The sequence below is a fragment of the Rhipicephalus microplus genome, chromosome X, assembly GCF_043290135.1.
Source record: "Rhipicephalus microplus isolate Deutch F79 chromosome X, USDA_Rmic, whole genome shotgun sequence".
NCBI lineage: Eukaryota > Metazoa > Arthropoda > Arachnida > Ixodida > Ixodidae > Rhipicephalus > Rhipicephalus microplus.
This window is the reverse complement of record NC_134710.1, coordinates 369,265,607-369,284,627: the sequence shown is the minus strand read 5'-3', so window position 1 is coordinate 369,284,627 and position 19,021 is coordinate 369,265,607. Positions and strand designations below refer to the sequence as shown.

The following is a 19,021-nucleotide window of genomic DNA, read 5'->3' as shown; positions in this document are numbered from 1 at the left end:
GAAAGTGTTCGCGTCACTTGAACATGCAGTTTCTCGAGGGTGCGATAGGCTTTGTTGATGATAAATTCTAGCGAAATCAAATGAAACTCATTGTGTTTAATAATATTATCCGAGTAAATTACGCGACTATAAAAAGCGTTCGCCCATCGCTGGCGCCGCGAGATTGTCATTATTTACGCATGCAGAATCATTTCTGTGGAGAATTTGTGTCCTGTCTCTTTTTAAAACAGATATGACCCTTTAATTGTGTCGCATATTTACACTGCTTGCGTATTTGTTTATGTAGCAGCTGCGAGGCGGCTGTATAATGTATCCACGGCTCATAACGGCGGACCACTTGTGTATTCAGCCGGCTGGTGTGAAGTGCTGCGATTCGAGCGTGTAGCGAATTTCGAAAAATTTTCTGGAAACCTGTGCACGGCCACCTCAGGGAGTCAGTTGTAACGTCTAATGTTTAGCACGCGTGTTTTCATCCCTCTGCGCCGAGCCCAGCAACAGGTTATCTCTAATGAGAAACAGGCGTTCACGCTGGCCATAGACTAATCTCGCTCAGCTGCTACGAATGGTCTAACGCTGGCAGAAGTTGTCGTTTCGGGTACTGCGGTTCAATTACGGGGGCTTTCAAAAACGAACGGACCTTCCTGCCCTTGTAGCGTAGCGTAGCGCTCGTGCCCTTCGTGTCTCTGTGTCGTCGTTCTGTTCTCGCGCTCTAACTATCGTTGTGACAAAGTCGTGACGGGTGTTGTTACTCTTGCATCGTTCACCTCGCATCCGTGTGGGGAAATTTTGGAAAAGACGTGCATGCGTGCGCTCTGTGTCATTCGCGGAATGAGCCGCACTGTCAATTCTGTTCGAGTCCGTTTGGTGTCATTGATTGGTTTATTGATTAGTTTATCAGTTGATTGGGTTCAATTACAAAAAAAAAAGAACGTAAAAAGGGATATATGGGTACTTCCGATGAAGCAGCGGATATGAGCGCGGCTTCTTACAACAGCAATGACTACAGAAGGAACCTCATTGAGGCGAAAATGAGCGTACAGTTTGGACAAATAAAATAGAATTTCTGTGTTCAGAAAGGTATACACCATGAAAAAAAAAAAGCTCAATTTACATATCCAGCATACGTGAACGTCTTTTTTTTTTTTTTTTTTCATTGACCAGCCTTTTTGTCTCGCCGCTGCAGCGTTATGGGAGGGTTCTATTACTATAGAGCCAGGACTCTTCCATTATAGCGGGATCGTTAAATATTAAGGGCTGTTCAAGGATTCTGTCATCAGTAAAGGAATAGTACGAGTGCACGTTTTCATGCAATGTTTAGCAGCTTCTGTGTAGTTATCCGTAAACGCAACCGCCGTCTTGACGCCTCGCCGCGGTGGTTGGCTAAGGTACTCGGCTGCTGACCCGCAGGTCGCGGGATCGAATCCCGGTTTAGGCAGCTGCATTTTTTATGCAGGCGGAAATGTAGGCCCGTGTGCTCAGATTTGGGTGCACGTTAAAGAACCCTGCAGGTGGTCGAAATTTCTGAAGCCCTCCACTATGGTGTCTCTCATAATCATATCGTGGCTTTGGGATGTTAAGCCCCACAAATCGATCAATCAGCGCCGTCTTGACGTCTCTATCGGCATGCTGACAGCCTGGTTTTGATTTCCTCATCACGGCGTTGTCCACTTTGCCATGCAGTCAACGTTCTCTTCCTGCTTCGCGGAAGATAACGTACCTCTATCCGCCTGTGTGTGCGCATGCTTCCGGTCGCGCCCGTGTGCCTTTTAAATGTGCTCGTTAAGGTTGAGTACCCCCGTGTGTAGTATCCATGCAGTGCTTTGAAGAACAACGGCTCTAGATTATTTATGCTACGCAGGTTGCCAGCACCGTGTCTGACCCGTTTTTAAATGGTGTTAATTCTTTATGTGTTTATAATGTATGCGTTTCGCGCCGCTCGTGTGTCTACGACGGAGAAATCGTCGTTGATAACAGCGTGCTTGGCATATATTTTCTGCCTGCCAGCCGCATTTGAATTTGAATCGAGTCTTTGCGGTTTCATTGGCTCTGTGCACCTTTCTTTCTCTTGTGCGCTTAAGGGATTTAACTCTGTATGAAGCTTGTTTTTTTCTTGTATTTTTATTTTCTTGCTGCGCTTGATGATCCCTCCGGCGCTTCGACACATCGTTTGCAGCGATCGCGTTTTAAAACTAGCGGTTTGAGCGTCAACTCTTTCTCGCCTCTGTGCTGAAGGAGTAGACAAAGATTTCCAGGTTTACAAGTGTTTTTTTGCTGGGGTTAGAAAGTGTTTGAAAGACCACGAGCACCCAAATAAGCAGTGCACTAGAAATCGCTTTTCTCTTTACGCCTTTATCGTTTGGCACATTAATTCACGGGGTAAACTCGGCGACACTTTGGAGTGAACTGTTCCGTCCTATGTTCACTAAACTAATTCACTAATAGCTTAAGGGCACCCTGTTCGCTGCCACGGTGTTGTTGTTCTTATGTTCTTCTCCAGGAAAGCCTGCCGCACGCTTTAAGGGACGTAACTTCTGGGAACACCAAAGTAATCGCGCTGCTGAGGACAGGTGCGGTTGCAGTCTTCCTGGAAAGTGGTCTGTATTTGAACTAGTTTCACAATCGCCACCCAAGATGCGACGCTAGTATAGCCTCAAAACAAGCGTACAAGTGTCCCCTTGAGCAACCACCGCGTGGTTGTTTTCCATCGTGGGCCGGGGCAGTCCATTTGAGTCATGATATTTCTGTTCTTTCGTCCGCACGCCATTTAGCGGATAAAGGGGGTGCATTCGTTTGACCTCTATTTGATCACCGCTGTACGCTGCAGGAGTGGCATAGGTTTGCGAGACGACGACATTTCATCTCACTACGGATAGATATGGGGGGGTTTAACGTCCTAAAAGCACCACATGATTATGAGAGACGCCATATCACTACGGAGGATTCGCCGCCATGATCCCATTGTGATGCACGCCATAGCGAGGGAATCCAAATTAATTTGAACGCGCACAAACGTTTGTGCATACCCCCCCCCCCCCCCCCATATGGGAATGCTGCCGCTGCAGATGTGATCGAATCGGTGAGCTCGAGGATAGGATTACCAACCGTCCCCGATTTTACGGGACTATCCTGATTTTTCGTGCACCGTCCCGAGTCCCGCGCCGTCGTTCTGCGCAACGTATCTGCGCACGCGCACTTCGGTTCCGCTATCACGGTACGTCCGGTATCCCGGTAAGCGCGGTGTACTATAACTGTCTAATGTTTTGGAGGCTAGCGATGTGTATACGCTAGGCTGTAGCCACTTCAGCTAAACGTCCGCTGGAATTGCGACAACTTTAGAGTACATTATGCAGCTAGAGGAAGTGCTGCGGCGGACACATGCCAAGCAATGTAGGCGGCGCCGTCTTTCACGAATCGTCTGCAACCCTCGAGACAGCCGACGAGTAGCGTAGGGCTTGCACGAAATCTGCGCTCTCGTATTCGTTTCGTCGCTGTTGCACTTGCTGAAACATCACCTGCACGAAGACAACACTCGGGCGGCACCACCGTGAACTAGTTCTGCAAGTGCAGGGTGAATCGAATGAGCCTGGAGTAAACTTTAAATGAAGCTGCCAAGTTAACGAACGCGTGGATGACGACCACAAGAATGTAAGATAACTTGAAACAGTAAACAAAACGTGTTCTTTTTTTTTTTTTTGTCACTTGGCCTCAAACTTGCTTGACAGGACGTAGCCAGTTGCAGTGTCATTTGAAGCTGATCGCTTTACCAATGAAGTCATATGTGACGTTTACCTTCGGTTGCCTTGCAATGGACAACGCCTCCTTTATTAAGATTCTGACGAATGGCTCGTGTCGCCAGCGTAGTCGCCCTTCCTTCGGTTTTGAGCTAGCGCCGCGCAGTCGCGCTCGCGACCGACACTATTATCACGGCGTTTTTCGCTTGTGGCCACTAGGGGCGCGTCAGTCCAGTTATTCGAGATCTGCAACTATGCACGACTATTTCGGAGGCTATGCAAAATGTCGCGTTGTTGCACCGTATGCCACAGGTGACGCTAAAGAGCGACAGTAATCGAAAATGAAGGAGGGAAAGGGTGTGGCAGCTGTTCTTGTTCTCACGCGGCACGCATCTATATAGAGGAGGCGTTGCCTTGGGTCAGGTGCATAGGTCGGCACATTGAGAGACTACTCATTCATACTCAATCACTACGATTTTCTCAGCCTTCGCACTCACTCACGTTCATACTCACTCACGTCTGCTCACACTCAAAGGCCCTCACTCACATTCATACTCACGACTACTCACACCCATTAGAACTCATTTCATACTCACGACTACTTAACTCTGACAGGCCCCTCTATTGAAAATCCTGGGTTGGTGGATGCTGGAATCGTTGGTGGATATGGTGGAAAGAATAATGGATATGGTGGAAATATTAGTGGACATGGTGGAAACTGTAGTGGGCATAATGGCTGATGACGGCGAGAGTGGAAAAAATGATGGCAGATGGTGGCGGTGGTGGTGAGCCAATGGTGCTGACGGTGGAAAATGCCGGCTGATGATGGCTAGAGTGGAAAAAATGGTGGCAGATGGTGGTGGTGGTGGCGAGCCAATAGTGGTGACAGTGGAAAATGCCGGCTCATGGTGGCGAGGCAAAACGTGTTTGGTGGAAGGCTTGGTGAGCAAGGTGGATGATGGTGGCATGATGGAAGCTCGGTGGATGGCGGTGGCATGATGAAAAGCTCATTACAGTATGTGAAATCACTTATTTGTAGTATTTCATTCTTGAATGCGCAGAGATATATGTTTACGGTCAAAAGAAACCAACGCTGCTCATTACGCTTTCTAGTGCGTTTTTTTAATTCCTGTGGTGTCAACAACGCTTCAATTTTCGTGGATCATAGAGTATGTGGCCGGGAACACGTTTACATTTCACGCACGTACTTACATCAGTTTGACATCCGCGATGTGTTTTTGTTGTTGTTGTTGGGATGTTAGAAGACTGGAGTTGTCACTGTGAACATGACAATAAATGTTTTACATCGGCGCGCAGTTGTCGACAAATAAATTGGCTCCAGTTCGCAATTGCCCCTTTCAATGTTAGAGCAGAACACAGCGCGGTCACTTGATGTCGCCACGCTAGAAACGCAACTCTGGTAATTCTTGCACACTCTATTGTTTGAGCCGTACCTTTAAGTTAACAAAGTGCGTGCGAATACGCATAAACTTTAAACTTTCGACATGCTTCGAGATGAGTCCCAGCAAATTTGACTTTCTGTTCTACCACCGTGATTTCCACCAAAGGTTAGTCATACCGACCGAGCCCGTACAAGTGTTATCGGCGTTTCTGGGTTTCAGAATACACAATTTTGACGAGTAAAAAAGACAATGCAGCACAGCTGCGGCATCATTTAACCTAAATGAAGCCTTTTTTATTGTGTACGGTGTCCGTGCAAGAAGCGACAAACATCGATGCGACGCGCTTGCAGCACTTCCACCAAAGGTACGCCTCCCCTCACCGACAGCCGCACTCGCCGGCACTTCGCTGGCTGTTATGCGAGAACGTAGACACGTCAATTCATACGCTTACTGAACCAATATGGTAGCATAATGTTTTTGGCGCACTGCATTCGTTTTGGACAAGCCGTTGTGTAGCTGTTCTTAACGACAGAGCAACAGCGGTGCGCTGGCACGACTGCGGTGTGCGTTGCGCAAAAAACATCAAAATCAATTGTGTTCACGTATTTATTGAATGAGCATAGAAGCGTAATAAAGCCTGAACTGATATCGCCCTTTGGAAGGAGCGAGAAACGGATAATAAACTTGTCAGTAACCGCCGATAAACTCTACCTGCTCCTCAGTTCACTGAGTTGTTTTTTTCCTTGCGGTTGTAAATTGTAACAAAAGCATAGCGCCGTTGCCATCATCGCAGTGGCAATCGTTACAGGCAGCAGTTGTTCGTGTTTATCAAATGTGCAAAGTTTAGTAGCAGGTGCAGATCCCGTCCCTCGCGAGTAAACAACAAACAGAACTGAAGTTAAACAGTGACTTTCTGAGTTGACTACTTGATGATGATGATGATGATGTGATGGCGGCCGGCCCCTTTGCAACGGGGGAACACACTCAGTGTCCTGGCCTCAAAAAGAAAAGTGGGAAAAGAAAAACAAAAAGCACAGAGAAAAAAGAAAGGACCAAGAAAAGGATCCACACTCTTGAACGACACAGGCAAGAGACGCGCACACAGTGGTCTAGGTCCTAAGTCCGCCGTATAGTTGCCCACCACTCAGTAAGCCGCCTTTTCGTGGCTGCGACCGCGTACCGTCCCCCCCCATTGTCGCTGCTTCCATCTTCATCAAGCCTTTGAAACCCGAGCGCCTGTGGGAGGGTTGCACCCTCCACCTGAGAAGTTGGGAGACTCCTGCAGTGAAGGACGAGATGCTCCTGTGTCTCACTCGCTACGCCGCAAACTCTGCACAGGTTGCTGACCACAGTGGCATCAAACTTTCTGCGGTACTCCAGAGTGCGAAGAGCCCCAGCTCTCGCCTCGAACAGGAGGCTGCTGCCAATGCTATTGTCATAGAGGCGCGACCCACAGATGCTGTCCTGGTGTTTCCTGTAGCACTCGAGAGTGGACTTCGCCTCCATAGCTTCTCGCCATCGGGTTTCTTCTGCTTCTCTGACTCGCATGCGGACCTCGACCGTCCACTTGGCTGCTGTTTCAATAGGACTGGCTTCTGCAAAGAAGCCATACTTCTTCTCCAGCTGGTAGAGTCGTCGTGTCCAGTCAGTCCTCATGCATGTTGCCGAAAGGTACTCGAACACGCGGCGCGCCCATCGAGTGCGTCGCATGAGCGTGAGACGACCCCGATAGGCAATCTTGCTGGCGGCTTCCCGAGCTTCAAAGCTGGACCATCCGACGTCTCCCTGAATCGCCTCGTTGGCCACTCGATAATGGCAACCGAGCGCTGCACGGCCGACCTCTCTCTGCTGACGCTCCAACCACTCCCGTGTCGTTGGCGATATGCACACTACCGCGTTTCCAAACGTCAGGCCCGGCACGTGAACCATCTTCCACAGGTCCCGGATCATCTGAAATCGGTTGCAACCCCATAGGCATCGGCGACGAAGGATTCGTTGAGCCTGCAACGCAGTCTGTCGAATCACAGTCTCGTGTAGACTATATTTTGCTGCATCCACACACAGGGTGACGCCCAGGTATCTGTAATCGTTGCGTGTGGCCAGCAGTTCTCCTCCTAAAGTCAACGCTGCTGCATCGGTACTCCCTCCAGTTAGACGGACAACCGCCGATTTCTTAGTGTTGAATCGAAGTCCAAGACTCGCGAGTTCCGTCTGGCAGATGTCGAGGAGGGATTGCAACTCCTGGTTACTCTCTGCCATAACCACCAGATCATCTGCAAATGCCAAACCAGGCAGGTGGAAGTTCTCTTCAGCACTAGTTGTGCTGAAACGCATGCTGAATCCGAGGTTGGAGTTCAACAAGGCCCGCTCTATTCTGGATGCGTATAGAATGTACAGCAATGGTGACAGTGGGCAGCCCTGCCTCAGACCCTTATTTACATGAATTGGGCCAGTAGTTATGGCACCCAACTGCACACTCACTACATTGTCCCTGTACAACCGTTGTATAGTGGAGATTAGCAGCCGGGGCAGTCCAAGGTCAGACAGGCATGCAAAGAGAGGACCGTGCGGCACGCTATCGTACGCTTTTTCAACATCGAGGAAGCAGCACAACAGCGTTCTCCCTTCCCTGCGAGCTATTTCTGCACACTGTGTGACGACGAACAGATTGTCATCCAGACGTCTGCCTGGCCTGAAGCCATTCTGAAGCTCGGTCAGTAGTCCCTTGGTTTCCGCCCAGCCACTCATCCATGCTTTGATGACCCCCGCGAACAAGCGATACATAACACTGGTGACCGTTATTGGTCTGTAGTCCTCTATGTTCCTCGCATCTCCGCCCCTTTTGGGGATAAGAATCACCTTCCCTTCATGCCATTCTTTAGGGATGGGCTCGCCTTCGATGATGGCCGTGAGGATCTCTGCGAGCTGTTCCCTCGAGTCTTCTCCCAAGCACTTTAGTACGCGCGCTGGCATGCCGTCCAGACCAGTGGCCGTTCCAGCCCTAATCCGCTTCAACGCCCGTTCAACTGTGAACCTTGAGAGGGCCCAGGGTGGTTCTGTTTGGCTTGGGGGGCGTTCGGTATTAGGACTGATTGCCTCCTCTTTACTAAGGGTGGTGTCTGTATTCAAGTCTGAGGTCCCGAAAATCCGGGAGAAGTGCTGTGCAATGTATTCACAGGGCTCTCCGACTGGTTGCCCCGTTGCCGCATCTATGAGAGGAGGTGGCGGGGGGGCGGCTCTGTCCAAGGACCTAATGTATGTCCAAAATTTGTGTGCTGCAGATCTTCCTTCCTGTCTGATGGACTGGATCAGCCTAAGGTTGTAGTCTGCTATCTTGCACTGAATCAGGGTCTGTACCTTGTGTTTACGGTCCAGATACACAGCCCACTTCTCTGCACATACCTCAGTGTCAAGGCCTTTGACAAATCTTCGATGTTCCCGATTTGCTTGGCGGCGCTCCTTCCACGCCACCTCCACTTCTTTGTCCCACCATGGGTTCTGTGGCCTGCGTCCCGGCCTCTCCTGGACCATCTGGGTACGCATTACAGCGTCCAGTGCGCGCATGAACTCACTGTACGAGCGGGATTCCCGCCGTTGAGGACTACTTTCAAAATCCTTGGCGACCCTCTCCACGGACTTGCTCGGCAAGTACATGCCACGCCTGGGTGGAGGTGACATGCAGCCTGTTCGAAAGCCGCCCTTAGAGAACAACAGCCGTATGCGATTATGGTCACTTCCAAGGCTGAACTGGCCCTCTTCATCAATATGCACTTGTGCTATGCGAGCGGCCAGTTTTGCAGTCACCAGAGCATAGTCTATGGTAGAGCGGCTGGTACGAGCGCACCATGTGAAGCATCCCTCACAGTCAGTGCGAAGGTTAACGATTTCCAAAGAGAGCTGCTCCGCACATTGCAACAACAGCTTCCCATTGTAATCCAAGTACCCGTCAGTGGCCGGGATGTGTCCGTTAAAGTCTCCCATCAACAACACCTCGCGGTCTGCACCCCACCGTTTCACATCTTCAATGATACACTGTAGGACTTTGTCGTTACCGTCATGTGGTCCACTAGCCACCGTTAAATACACCACACCAAAGAGAACTGGCTCACCAAGAATAGTCCCAGAAACCCAAATGTGCTCGGCACAAGGACCCTTCATTGGCATCCAGGCTGTATTGCTGCGCCACAGCACACCAGCGCCGCCTCCTTTGCGGCAATCCCCTGTACGATTGCAGCCCACCCACTGCCATTCGGGGTCAACTGGTGGCTCTTCCAACTCTCGTAGGTGAGTTTCCACCACACCATACAGAGCGATCTTTTCGCTATTCAACGTCTTATACAGCTCAGCCCACTTAGCTGCCTTTCTCGCCCCATGAAGATTGAGAAAACCAACGTTTACATTGGTGGTTGTGCGTTTGCGGTGGTGGTGTCTTCGACGGCTCTTCAGAATCATTGGGTGGTTTGACTCGGCATTATTATTTGGCGCATCATTTGCTGGCGGACCATTTCCCCAACCATTTGATACAGCTCGGGGCTTGCGCTGAGCCTGAATGCTTGCCACGGGGTCTTCGTAGGGTGTGCAGTGCCCAGATGTGGCCCCCATGTTGGCGGAGCCAAACTCGTCCCCGGTGGACGGGGTGTGCTCAAAGGTGCTAGCTGTGCCATGTTTGCTGCGTAAACCGGCTGGGTGTGTTCGCGGAGGGTTTGCCCTGGGGTGGTCCGTACATCGGCCCTGATTTCCCCCTGGTGGGTGGTCACGCTTGTGGTCTTGGGTGGTTCCGGGGATGGGGAATGTATCTCCAGGGCGGGCATGGGGACTCTCGATCCTATATTTGGAGGTGGTCTGCGAGTTGGCTTGCCCCTGTTCCCGTGAGGCTCGCGTAGTCCTAAAAAATTTCGTGACGCTTATTTAACAACCATAACGCCATCTGTCGGCGTGGCGCAGTGGTTAGTGTGCTCAGCCAACACCACCAGACTTTACTCCTCCGTATGTTTCGGAGGAGTAACTCCTCCGTATGCACTACGCAATGTTTCGAGCGTCGTATATGGTGTCTATGTTGCGACGGAAACTACCGTAGATTTTTTTCAGCCGATGTTCTTCGCATGTGCTGGTTCATACGAACTAGACGGTAGAGGCCTACGCTGGATGCAGATGACGGCAAGGTTCCTTTTGGCGTTGCGTAGCGTTGCTGAAGTGGTTGCCAGACTGGCAGGGTCAGTGTTGCCAGATTGCTGCTAAATTTGACTGCAAAATTTTTTCTCTGTAGTTGTGGCTTCTCCGTGAGAATTTGGTGCCACCCGCGGTGCGTTTCGCGAACGAGCGACGCTGGCCGTTTTAATTAACGGAATGAACCGCGCCTAGCAGAAGTCGAGCGCGCGCTGCTGTGCAATTAAGAGGTTGTTTTAATTAACGGAATGAACCGCGCCTAGCAGAAGTCGAGGCGCGTTCTCTTGCTGTGTGCGCAGCTGTGCGATTAAGATATCGCGTCTCAGTATTAGGGATGACGGGGAAAACTGAAGAGTCGCAGGAGGTGATGCGCTGCCCCCCTCCCCCCTTATTTTTTTTCTCTCAGCTGATCGTGTCGCGTCGACCACGCGCTACGACGGGTGATCATGCCTCAGTAAAATTTTATACATACAACCATGATCGACTTGATGAGCTGGCTAAGTGCACAGTATTATGGACAGGCAACGGGGGAGACAGCAATGTGCAAACACAGTGCAACAAATATGATAAATGTGTGTGTGTGTGTGTGTGTGTGTGTGTATATATATATATATATATATATATATATATATATATATATATATATATATATTGCTATGTAAATGTCGGAGTTTGTGCGATAATATAAAAAAGAAGTACATTCACTTAAGTGTGTATTCATGGAAGCCTGCTAGGAAGAAAAAGAAGACCCAGAGCGCATACTCTCGCTTAAGTCTACCGATCTCTTGGTCAGGTGGTAAAGGGCTTCCTGGGTAAAAAAACAGAAAAAAAAAGTGGAGCCTATACTAGTTTTACAGTGAGCTCGCTTGCGAAGTTTCCCTGTGCGAGTTATCTGATGCTTGCTCGTAGTTTTTCTCCTGCGTGAACATTTTAATTGTGCAGCACTTATTAGGGCATTTAATTTGGTACTCTCACCATTAATGCTAAATTTTTCAATAAAGTAATGATTGCACATAAAAGACAAGATTCTGATGCTGTACAAGTGTCATTGTTGTAGGTGCCCATCTGGTTACTCTGCCAATTTTCTTTTTTCTTTTCTTTCCTTTTATTGCAACAAGTTTCTGTTTTGTACTGCTGAACAACTAGACAGAATGAAACGGCTTTGTTTGTTTGTTTTTCACTCGCAGTTTGGCACATTTTTGCACCATATCAAAGTGTGCTACAAATGGTCATAAATTGCTTTATGATGAGTTATGTGCTTCTTTAAAGGCACATTACAAAGATGCAGTGTAGGTGTCTTGATCTCACAAGCTTCTCATTATATGATAATCTGTGAAGTTTCAGAGAGCCAGGCTCTATCATTTGGCAACAACTGGAGTCCCATATTAGCTTCTGTCTTCTATCTATATTCTTGTTGATACTTAATATGATGTCTTTTTGTGATAATTGCCATTTTATGAACATCAGTTGCTCTTCTAATCGGTAATGTCCTGTCTGCTGCTTCTTTGTTGTTGCAGGATCAATATGACAAGATATCCCAGCACACTCATCAAGGCCTGCAGTTTCTAGAGAACTTTAGTCAATTCATCAAAGACCGTTCGGCAATCGAGACAGACTATGCTGCACGACTCAGGCAAGTTAATTTCTCTTGCCATCATCTTGCCTTTTTATCTCTCAAATTTCATGGTAAATCACAAGTACAAATGTCATACTGTGTCTGCACATTTATAGGCTCATTGGCGGTTGGCACCTTTCTCAACAATGAGCACATGCGCCGTCATGCCTACGAGCAACGCTGACTAGCACATCAGGTTTAAATGCTCACATATACCAGATAAAGTAGACGGGACATTATCAGAGAGATTATCGTCCAACAAGGCAGATGAGATGCTCTTAAAAAGGACGAAGATTTATTTATATGGTTAGTAACGGAGAAGTCAAAAGGGGATCAAGTGATCATGAGTTCGTTAGAGAACTGCAGACTTCGGAATAACTGAAAATATACAAAAAGTCTTTTGCTTATATAGTGCCGCGTTGCCAACCTTGGGAGTGTCGCATACTTTCCTTCTTCTGGCACGACACACTTGGGACATAAGCTAGTAGTGGGTAGTCTGCTGAAGAAAAGGAAGAAGTAGTTGGAACAATGGCGGAGACGCATTAACGAACCGCGCTGTGTTTTCGGAACGGCGTTTCAGAGTGCTATATTTATTGGTGACCCGGACTACGAACGCGACCTTCCATGGAGCAGCGTGAGCATCTCGACAGCCTCGGCCCTGGTACCGCTGCCACTGCACCCGACCATGTACCTTCTTCGGGTGTTGTTGGAGGTGCTACTACCATGACGCTACCACAGCTGTGGCTTGCCGATCCCTCCTTATGGTTCATTCAAGTTGAGAACAAGTTCCGCATTCATCACATCACGTCGGAAGTTCGCAAGCATGAGCTCCTCGTTGAAGCGTTGCCGCCACAGGCAATGGCCGAAACACGCGACATCCTCGTGGGCCCGCCTGGTGACACTCCATATACGACAGTAAAACAGGCTCTTCTTCACCGACTCGTTCCGCCTAAGCATCAACGCTTTCAGCAACTTCTGTGCAATGAACAGCTCGGGGACCGCCGTCCCACACAGTTTCTATGTCACCTGCAGCACCTACTTGTGGACCAGCCGGACGGCTCGGAAACATCCATACTACTTGAGTTGTTTCTACAGCGTCTTCCACCTACCATGCGAATGGCTCTTGTCCCAGCTCAGGATAAGCCGCTGTCGGAGCTGGCAGAAATGGCCGATGACGTGATGGACGTTGCTTCGGCAGTCACAAACGCTGCCCACACCTCTCCGATTTCCGAAGCAGATTCCCTTCGAGAAATGGTAAAAGATCTCGCAGCTGAAGTCGCCAGCTTGCGTCTGCAATTGCTGAGCATTCGCAACTTAAATGACCAGCCTCGTCCACATCGACCATCTCTCACGTCGGCTGCTCCGCAACGACCCTTCCACCAGCCCGAGCACTGCTTTTCACCGCAGAACACATGCTACTATCACCGGCGTTTTCGTGCCGCGGCTTGCAGATGTGTGCCCCCTCGCTCATGGCGCATGGGAAACGCTCCGGCCGATCGTCAATAACAGCGGCGGGCGATCAAGGCCAAGCATCAAGCCGCCTCTTCCACATCACCAACAGAACCACAGGTCTGCGCTTGCTGGTGGACACTGGACCAGAAGTCAGCATAATTCCAGCGTCCAAAACTGACCGCGTCTTCGCGAGAAGTCAACTCCTTTACAAGCGATCAATTTTTCGGTCATTGCAACTTACGGACAGAAGTCTCTGACCCTTGATCTCGGTCTTGAGAGGAAACTGCAGTGGTTATTTTGGATAGCAGACGTACGCTACGCAATCTTGGGCACCGATTTCTTAAGGCATTTTCATCTGCTCGTGGATATGAACCGCTGTCGCCTGGTGGATAGCTATACCGGCTTATCGGTCAATGGTTTTCTGTCACGCGCTACGGCCCTAAACCCCACTTTCGTGAAACCGCCCACGTCACCATATACAGCTCTGCTCAACGAGTTTCCGGAGATTACAATGCAGTCTCCCATGGATAAGACCCCCAAGCATGCTGTGACCCACTGCATCGTTACCACAGGCCCACCGGTTCACTGCCGCCCTCGCCGACTTGGCACTGATAAACTTCGAATTGCTCGCAATGAGTTTGAGCATATGTTACAGTTGCAAATCATTCGTCCGTCACCAAGCTCGTGGTCGTCGGCGCTACACATGGTTCCCAAGAAAAACAATGACTGGCGGCCCTGTGGTGATTATCGGGCTCTCAATACAGTCACCGTTCCAGATCGATACCCGTTACCCAATATTCAGGACTGTACTGCCTTTTTAACCGGCACAACTGTATACTCGAAGATTGATCTTGTGAAAGCTTATCACCAGATCCCCGTTGAGCCTTCTGACATTCCAAAAACTGCAATAATTACCCCATTTGGGCTCTATGAGTATTTACGAATGCCTTTCGGTTTGAGAAACGCAGCTCAGACATTTCAGTGTTCTATAGACGAAGTCACAAGAGGCTTACCGTTTTGTTTCGCCTATATCGACGATCTTCTTGTTGCCAGCAAGGACGCTGAAACGCACAAGGCACATCTTCGTCAGCTTTTCACTCGACTGCGTGATTACGACCTTGTCATCAATGTAGAAAAGTGTCAGTTTGGAGTCTCGGAGATAGCATTCCTCGGACATCAGATTACTAAACATGGCATCACTCCTCTACCTGACAAGGTTCAAGCTATCCTCGAGTACCCGCCTCCCATGTCCATACGCAGTCTATGACATTTTCTCGGAATGGAATGGAATGAAAAAACTTTATTTCAGTCCTGCAAGACGCGCTTAGCGCGTAGCGGGCGTCTCCCACGTAGGGACTGACAGGGAGTACCTGGCGGCCGGTTCATGGGCCTGCTGGATGGCCCATTGCTGGTCGGCGAGAAGTGAGCTCCTGAGGGACCTCTCCCACTTACTTGTGGTAGAGTCGGGAGGAGTTGTTCTACACTCCCGTAGCATGTGTGCGAGTGTCGCTGTGTGTCCACATGATGGGCATGTGTCACTGGGGTATGCATCGGGATAATAAACGTGAAGCGTGGCAAGGTTTGGGTACGTGTGTGTCTGTAATAGGCGTAGGGTGAATGCCTGCAGTCGGTTAAGTTTCGGATGTGGGGGTGGAAAAATGCGGCGTTCCAGGTAAAAGTCCTTTGTAATTTCATTGTACGTAATTGGTGCATCCCGATTGGTATCTAGCCCAGCAAGATGAGGTTGCCCTGTGGCAGTGCGGTCGGTAAATGTGCGCGCTGCATCATGAGCGATCTCGTTGAGGTTGGATAGGGCACCCGGTACCTGGCCGAGATGGGCGGGGAACCAGATGACAGTGTGGTGCTTCAGGGCACTTGGGTCCGCATTGCGCAGGATACGTAACGGCTGGTCGGAGATGACTCCGCGTTTGAAGGCTTTGATGGCCGGCCTGGAGTTGCTGTAGATGAATTCCCGTTTGCTGTCGAGCATAGTTACAGCTATAGCTACTTGTTCCGCTACTTCGGGGTTTCGGGTGAGGATTGTGGCAGAGTTAAGAGTCTGCTGCGTGGATGATACCGCGACCGCGGCGAAGGCTCGGTTGTTGCGATAGGCAGCGGCGTCCACGAACGAGACGTTGTCCGCTTCCATGTCTATGCGCTTGAGAATGGCGGTCGCCCGCGCAAGGGGCCTGCCTATATTGTATTCGGGGTGTACATATCGTGGTATGGAAGCGATCGTGATAAGGTCGCGGATTTCACGGGGAATTAGAGTCAACTCTAGGGGGGTCCCTGGTCCTCGAGGAGAAGAAGCCGAGCTCGCGCAGAGTATGGCGGCCCGCCTTGGTGGTAGTGAGTCGGTCAATGCACACGTTCCCGAGATTCGGCGATCTCTTCTAGCGTGTTATGTACGCCAAGCTCGAGGAGTTTGTACGTTGGAGTGGTGATAGGGAGGCCAAGGGCTCGTTTGACCACCTTGCGAATAAGGGCATTGAGTTGATCGCGCTCAGCACGTAGCCATTTGTGTATAGCGGCAACGTAGGTAAAATGGCACAAAACAAACGCTTTCTCGGACTCGTCAATTTTTATCGCCGCTTCATCCCTACATGGTCTACACTGCTGCAGCCTCTGGAAGCACTACTCTTGACTTCGCAAGCCGAGTCAGCCGCACTTCCCTGGAACACGGTCACGGATCAAGCTTTTGCCGCCGTTAAGACCAAGCTCGCCCAGGCTACCCTCCTGCATCACCCTTCATCAACTGCTCCCACTAGCCTCATGGTGGACACTTCTTCAGAAGCAGTTGGGGCCGCTCTTCATCAATGGATCAATGGTGCATGGGCTCCAATTTCCTTCCTTTCCCGCAAGTTGCACGACACTGAGCGCTGATATAGTACTTTCGGACGGGAGCTCCTCGCGGCCTACCTTGCGGTGAAGCATTTCAGGTACTTCCTTGAAGGGCAACAATTTGCCATTCTTACCGACCACAAGCCCCTTGTTTCGGCTTTACGTTCCTGCAGTGCCACGCCCACTCCTAGAGAACTTTGACACCTTGCTTTCATTGCTGAATTCACCACAGACATACGTTATGTAAAAGGCAGCTTTAACAGTGCAGCGGACGCTCTCAGTCATATCACCATCAATGCCACGACAGGCACCACCGACCTTTCATTGTCCTCGCTCGCGGAGGCACAGGCATTAGACGATGAGCTTCCACGACTCCGATCCTCTACTTCCCTCCGACTGGAACAAGTCAACTTCCCTGACGACGACGTTACGCTTTGGTGCGATGTTTCACACAACTGCACTCGTATCTGTTCCTTCACAGCTTCGTCGTGCTGTTTTTGACACCCTCCACTCCATCTGCCATCCAGGCGTAAGAGCTACGCAAGATCTGGTCACTGAATGCTATGTCTGGCCGCGCATACGCGCTAACATTCGTGACTGGGTTCGCACTTGCAGAGCATGTCAGCGTATCAAGGTGCAACAGCACACCAAGCCTCCACGGGGAAAATTCCCTCTCCCTGATGCACGTTTCGACACCATTCATTTGGACATTGTCGGGCCATTACCTCCATGTCGGGGAAATACGTATTTGCTTACGTGTATTGACAGGTACACTAGGTGGCCTGAAGCAGCTCCAATGCCTGACATCACAGCAGAAACAGTTGCTCGTACCTTTCTTGCTACCTGGATTAGCCGTTTTGGTGTATCATCAATGGTGACTACTGATCGAGGCAGACAGTTTGAGTCAGCGCTTTTCACCTCTGTCACATTTCTACTTGGTGGTGCGCGTATTCGCACAACTGCGTATAATCCAGCATCAAATGGCTTAGTGGAGAGACTCCACCGTCATATAAAAGTAGCACTTGCCTCGCAGCCTCACGCCGAAGATTTGGTATCACACCTCCCCATCGTGCTTCTCGGCCTGTGTTCAACACTTCGGCCAGAACTTGCCTGCTCTGTAGCCGTGATGGTTTATAGCTGCACACTCCGTTTACCTGGTGACCTCGTCAGCCCCGTTACTACGCAGAGTGTTTCGGATCCATCTTCTTTCGTCCAGCGTCTGCGGATCTTCATGCAAAACTTGCGCCCATCACCAACTTCAGCTCACACTAAGAACGACGTTTTTCTGCCGATAAACCTACAGACATCTTCACACGTTTTTGTCTCCCTGTGCTCTTCAGCCTCGCTATGACGATCCTTTCCCAGTCATCAAGCGTTCTGAACATCATTTTACAATCCTGCGTAATGGGCATGAAGACGCAGTCAGCATTGAAAGGGTCAAGCCGGCACCCATTTTGACAAGCTCCGTCTGATCATTTTTTTTTTTTTTTTCAAGTGCCCACGGCCACTTGTCTGCAGGGGGGGCCTATCTGGAACATACTTTTCTTCTTTTTCTGGCACGATACACTTGAGACATAAGCTAGTAGTGGGTAGTCTGCTGAGGAAAAGGAAGAAGTAGTTGGAGCAATGGCGGAGATGCATTAATAAACCACGCAGTGTTTTCGGAACCGCATTTCAGAGTGCTATAGAAGCATTGTCCCCAGCTTTAGCCAATATGGCGCTCGATGGTCTAGTTGCTTCATGCATGAAGGTGAGGAAAGACATTACCACACAATGTACAGGGAAAGAGCACAGTCTAAACGATGCCCAAATATGGTCGCGAATGGCCAACACCAAGGTTTTTCACCCGACAGCAATACTTTGCACACGTCCGATAGTCCCAGATCATCGAAGTTCCAAGAATTTCTTCTGCAAGTAGGGTGATGTTCGAAAAGCCCGGCTCCCGGTACAAATGCCTAACTTGGCTCTCTGCGCTTGGGTAGGACAATGAAGTGGCCCGACAGCTTATCATCAAACATGGCACTCCATTTAGCCGATGCTATAGAGAGGGGGGGAATGAAGAGTGGTCGACTAATCCCTCATCGTTTGCTAGAAGTTATTGCCCAACAACTGCAAATATCTGGGACTTCGCTTGTCCTTGAAAGGTGCGACTGCAACCAGTTTGGTTTAGCTTCCAGCCCAAACAGCAAATACCACGCTGGTTCAGGTCTGTCCAAATCCACGGTGGCCTCGAGAATGGCCCAGTTGCCTTCTTGTTTGCCTGGAAAGGCTTGTATGGAGTCGAATCCCAATGGCCTTTCCTTGCTCGTGTGTTTTTTTAGCGCCGAACCAGTTCTGGGACACCCTTGTTCATGCTTGACAGAGAGGAAATCGGCCTGTCTTGACGGCACATCCTTGCTTGTAATGTGTCCAAAACTTTTTGTCGGGTTCACAGCCGCGGATCCACAACACTGTCGGGTTCACAACACTGATGACAGTCATAACAATTCCTTGGCTCAATTGCCTGTTCACATTATCTTTATTGGAGGTAGTAATAACTTCATGGGTCAATTGTTGTCAATTTGTTGTTTTATGACCGCAACAGAACCCATTTACGACATAAATTATGTTAGCAGCAACAATAGCTACATGCTTGCTCATTTTGTCATTGTGGCGTTAATGTCAATATGGACTCTTGGGGGCTTTATAACTCTCGCAACTACAATGCAAGATGTTTTTACAAACACATGCATGGCTTTAATTTGGGGTAATTAAAGAAAGCTGAGGGTGGCCTTCTTTTTTTAATTGATTGTCAAAATATTGCATCCTAAGAG

The 19,021-nt window shown here is 49.6% G+C and overlaps 1 protein-coding gene across 8 annotated transcripts in view; it reads left to right on the top strand.

Annotated features, from left to right (window-relative positions):
* Cip4 (formin-binding protein 1-like Cip4) overlaps positions 1-19,021 on the top strand; it is a 254,028-nt gene that overhangs the window by 174,653 nt on the left and 60,354 nt on the right. For all 8 annotated transcript variants that reach the window (XM_075879952.1, XM_075879954.1, XM_075879950.1 and 5 more), the window contains exon 2: positions 11,818-11,933. In XM_075879952.1, the coding sequence (XP_075736067.1) occupies positions 11,818-11,933 (116 nt within the window). The remainder of the gene's footprint in view (positions 1-11,817; positions 11,934-19,021) is intronic.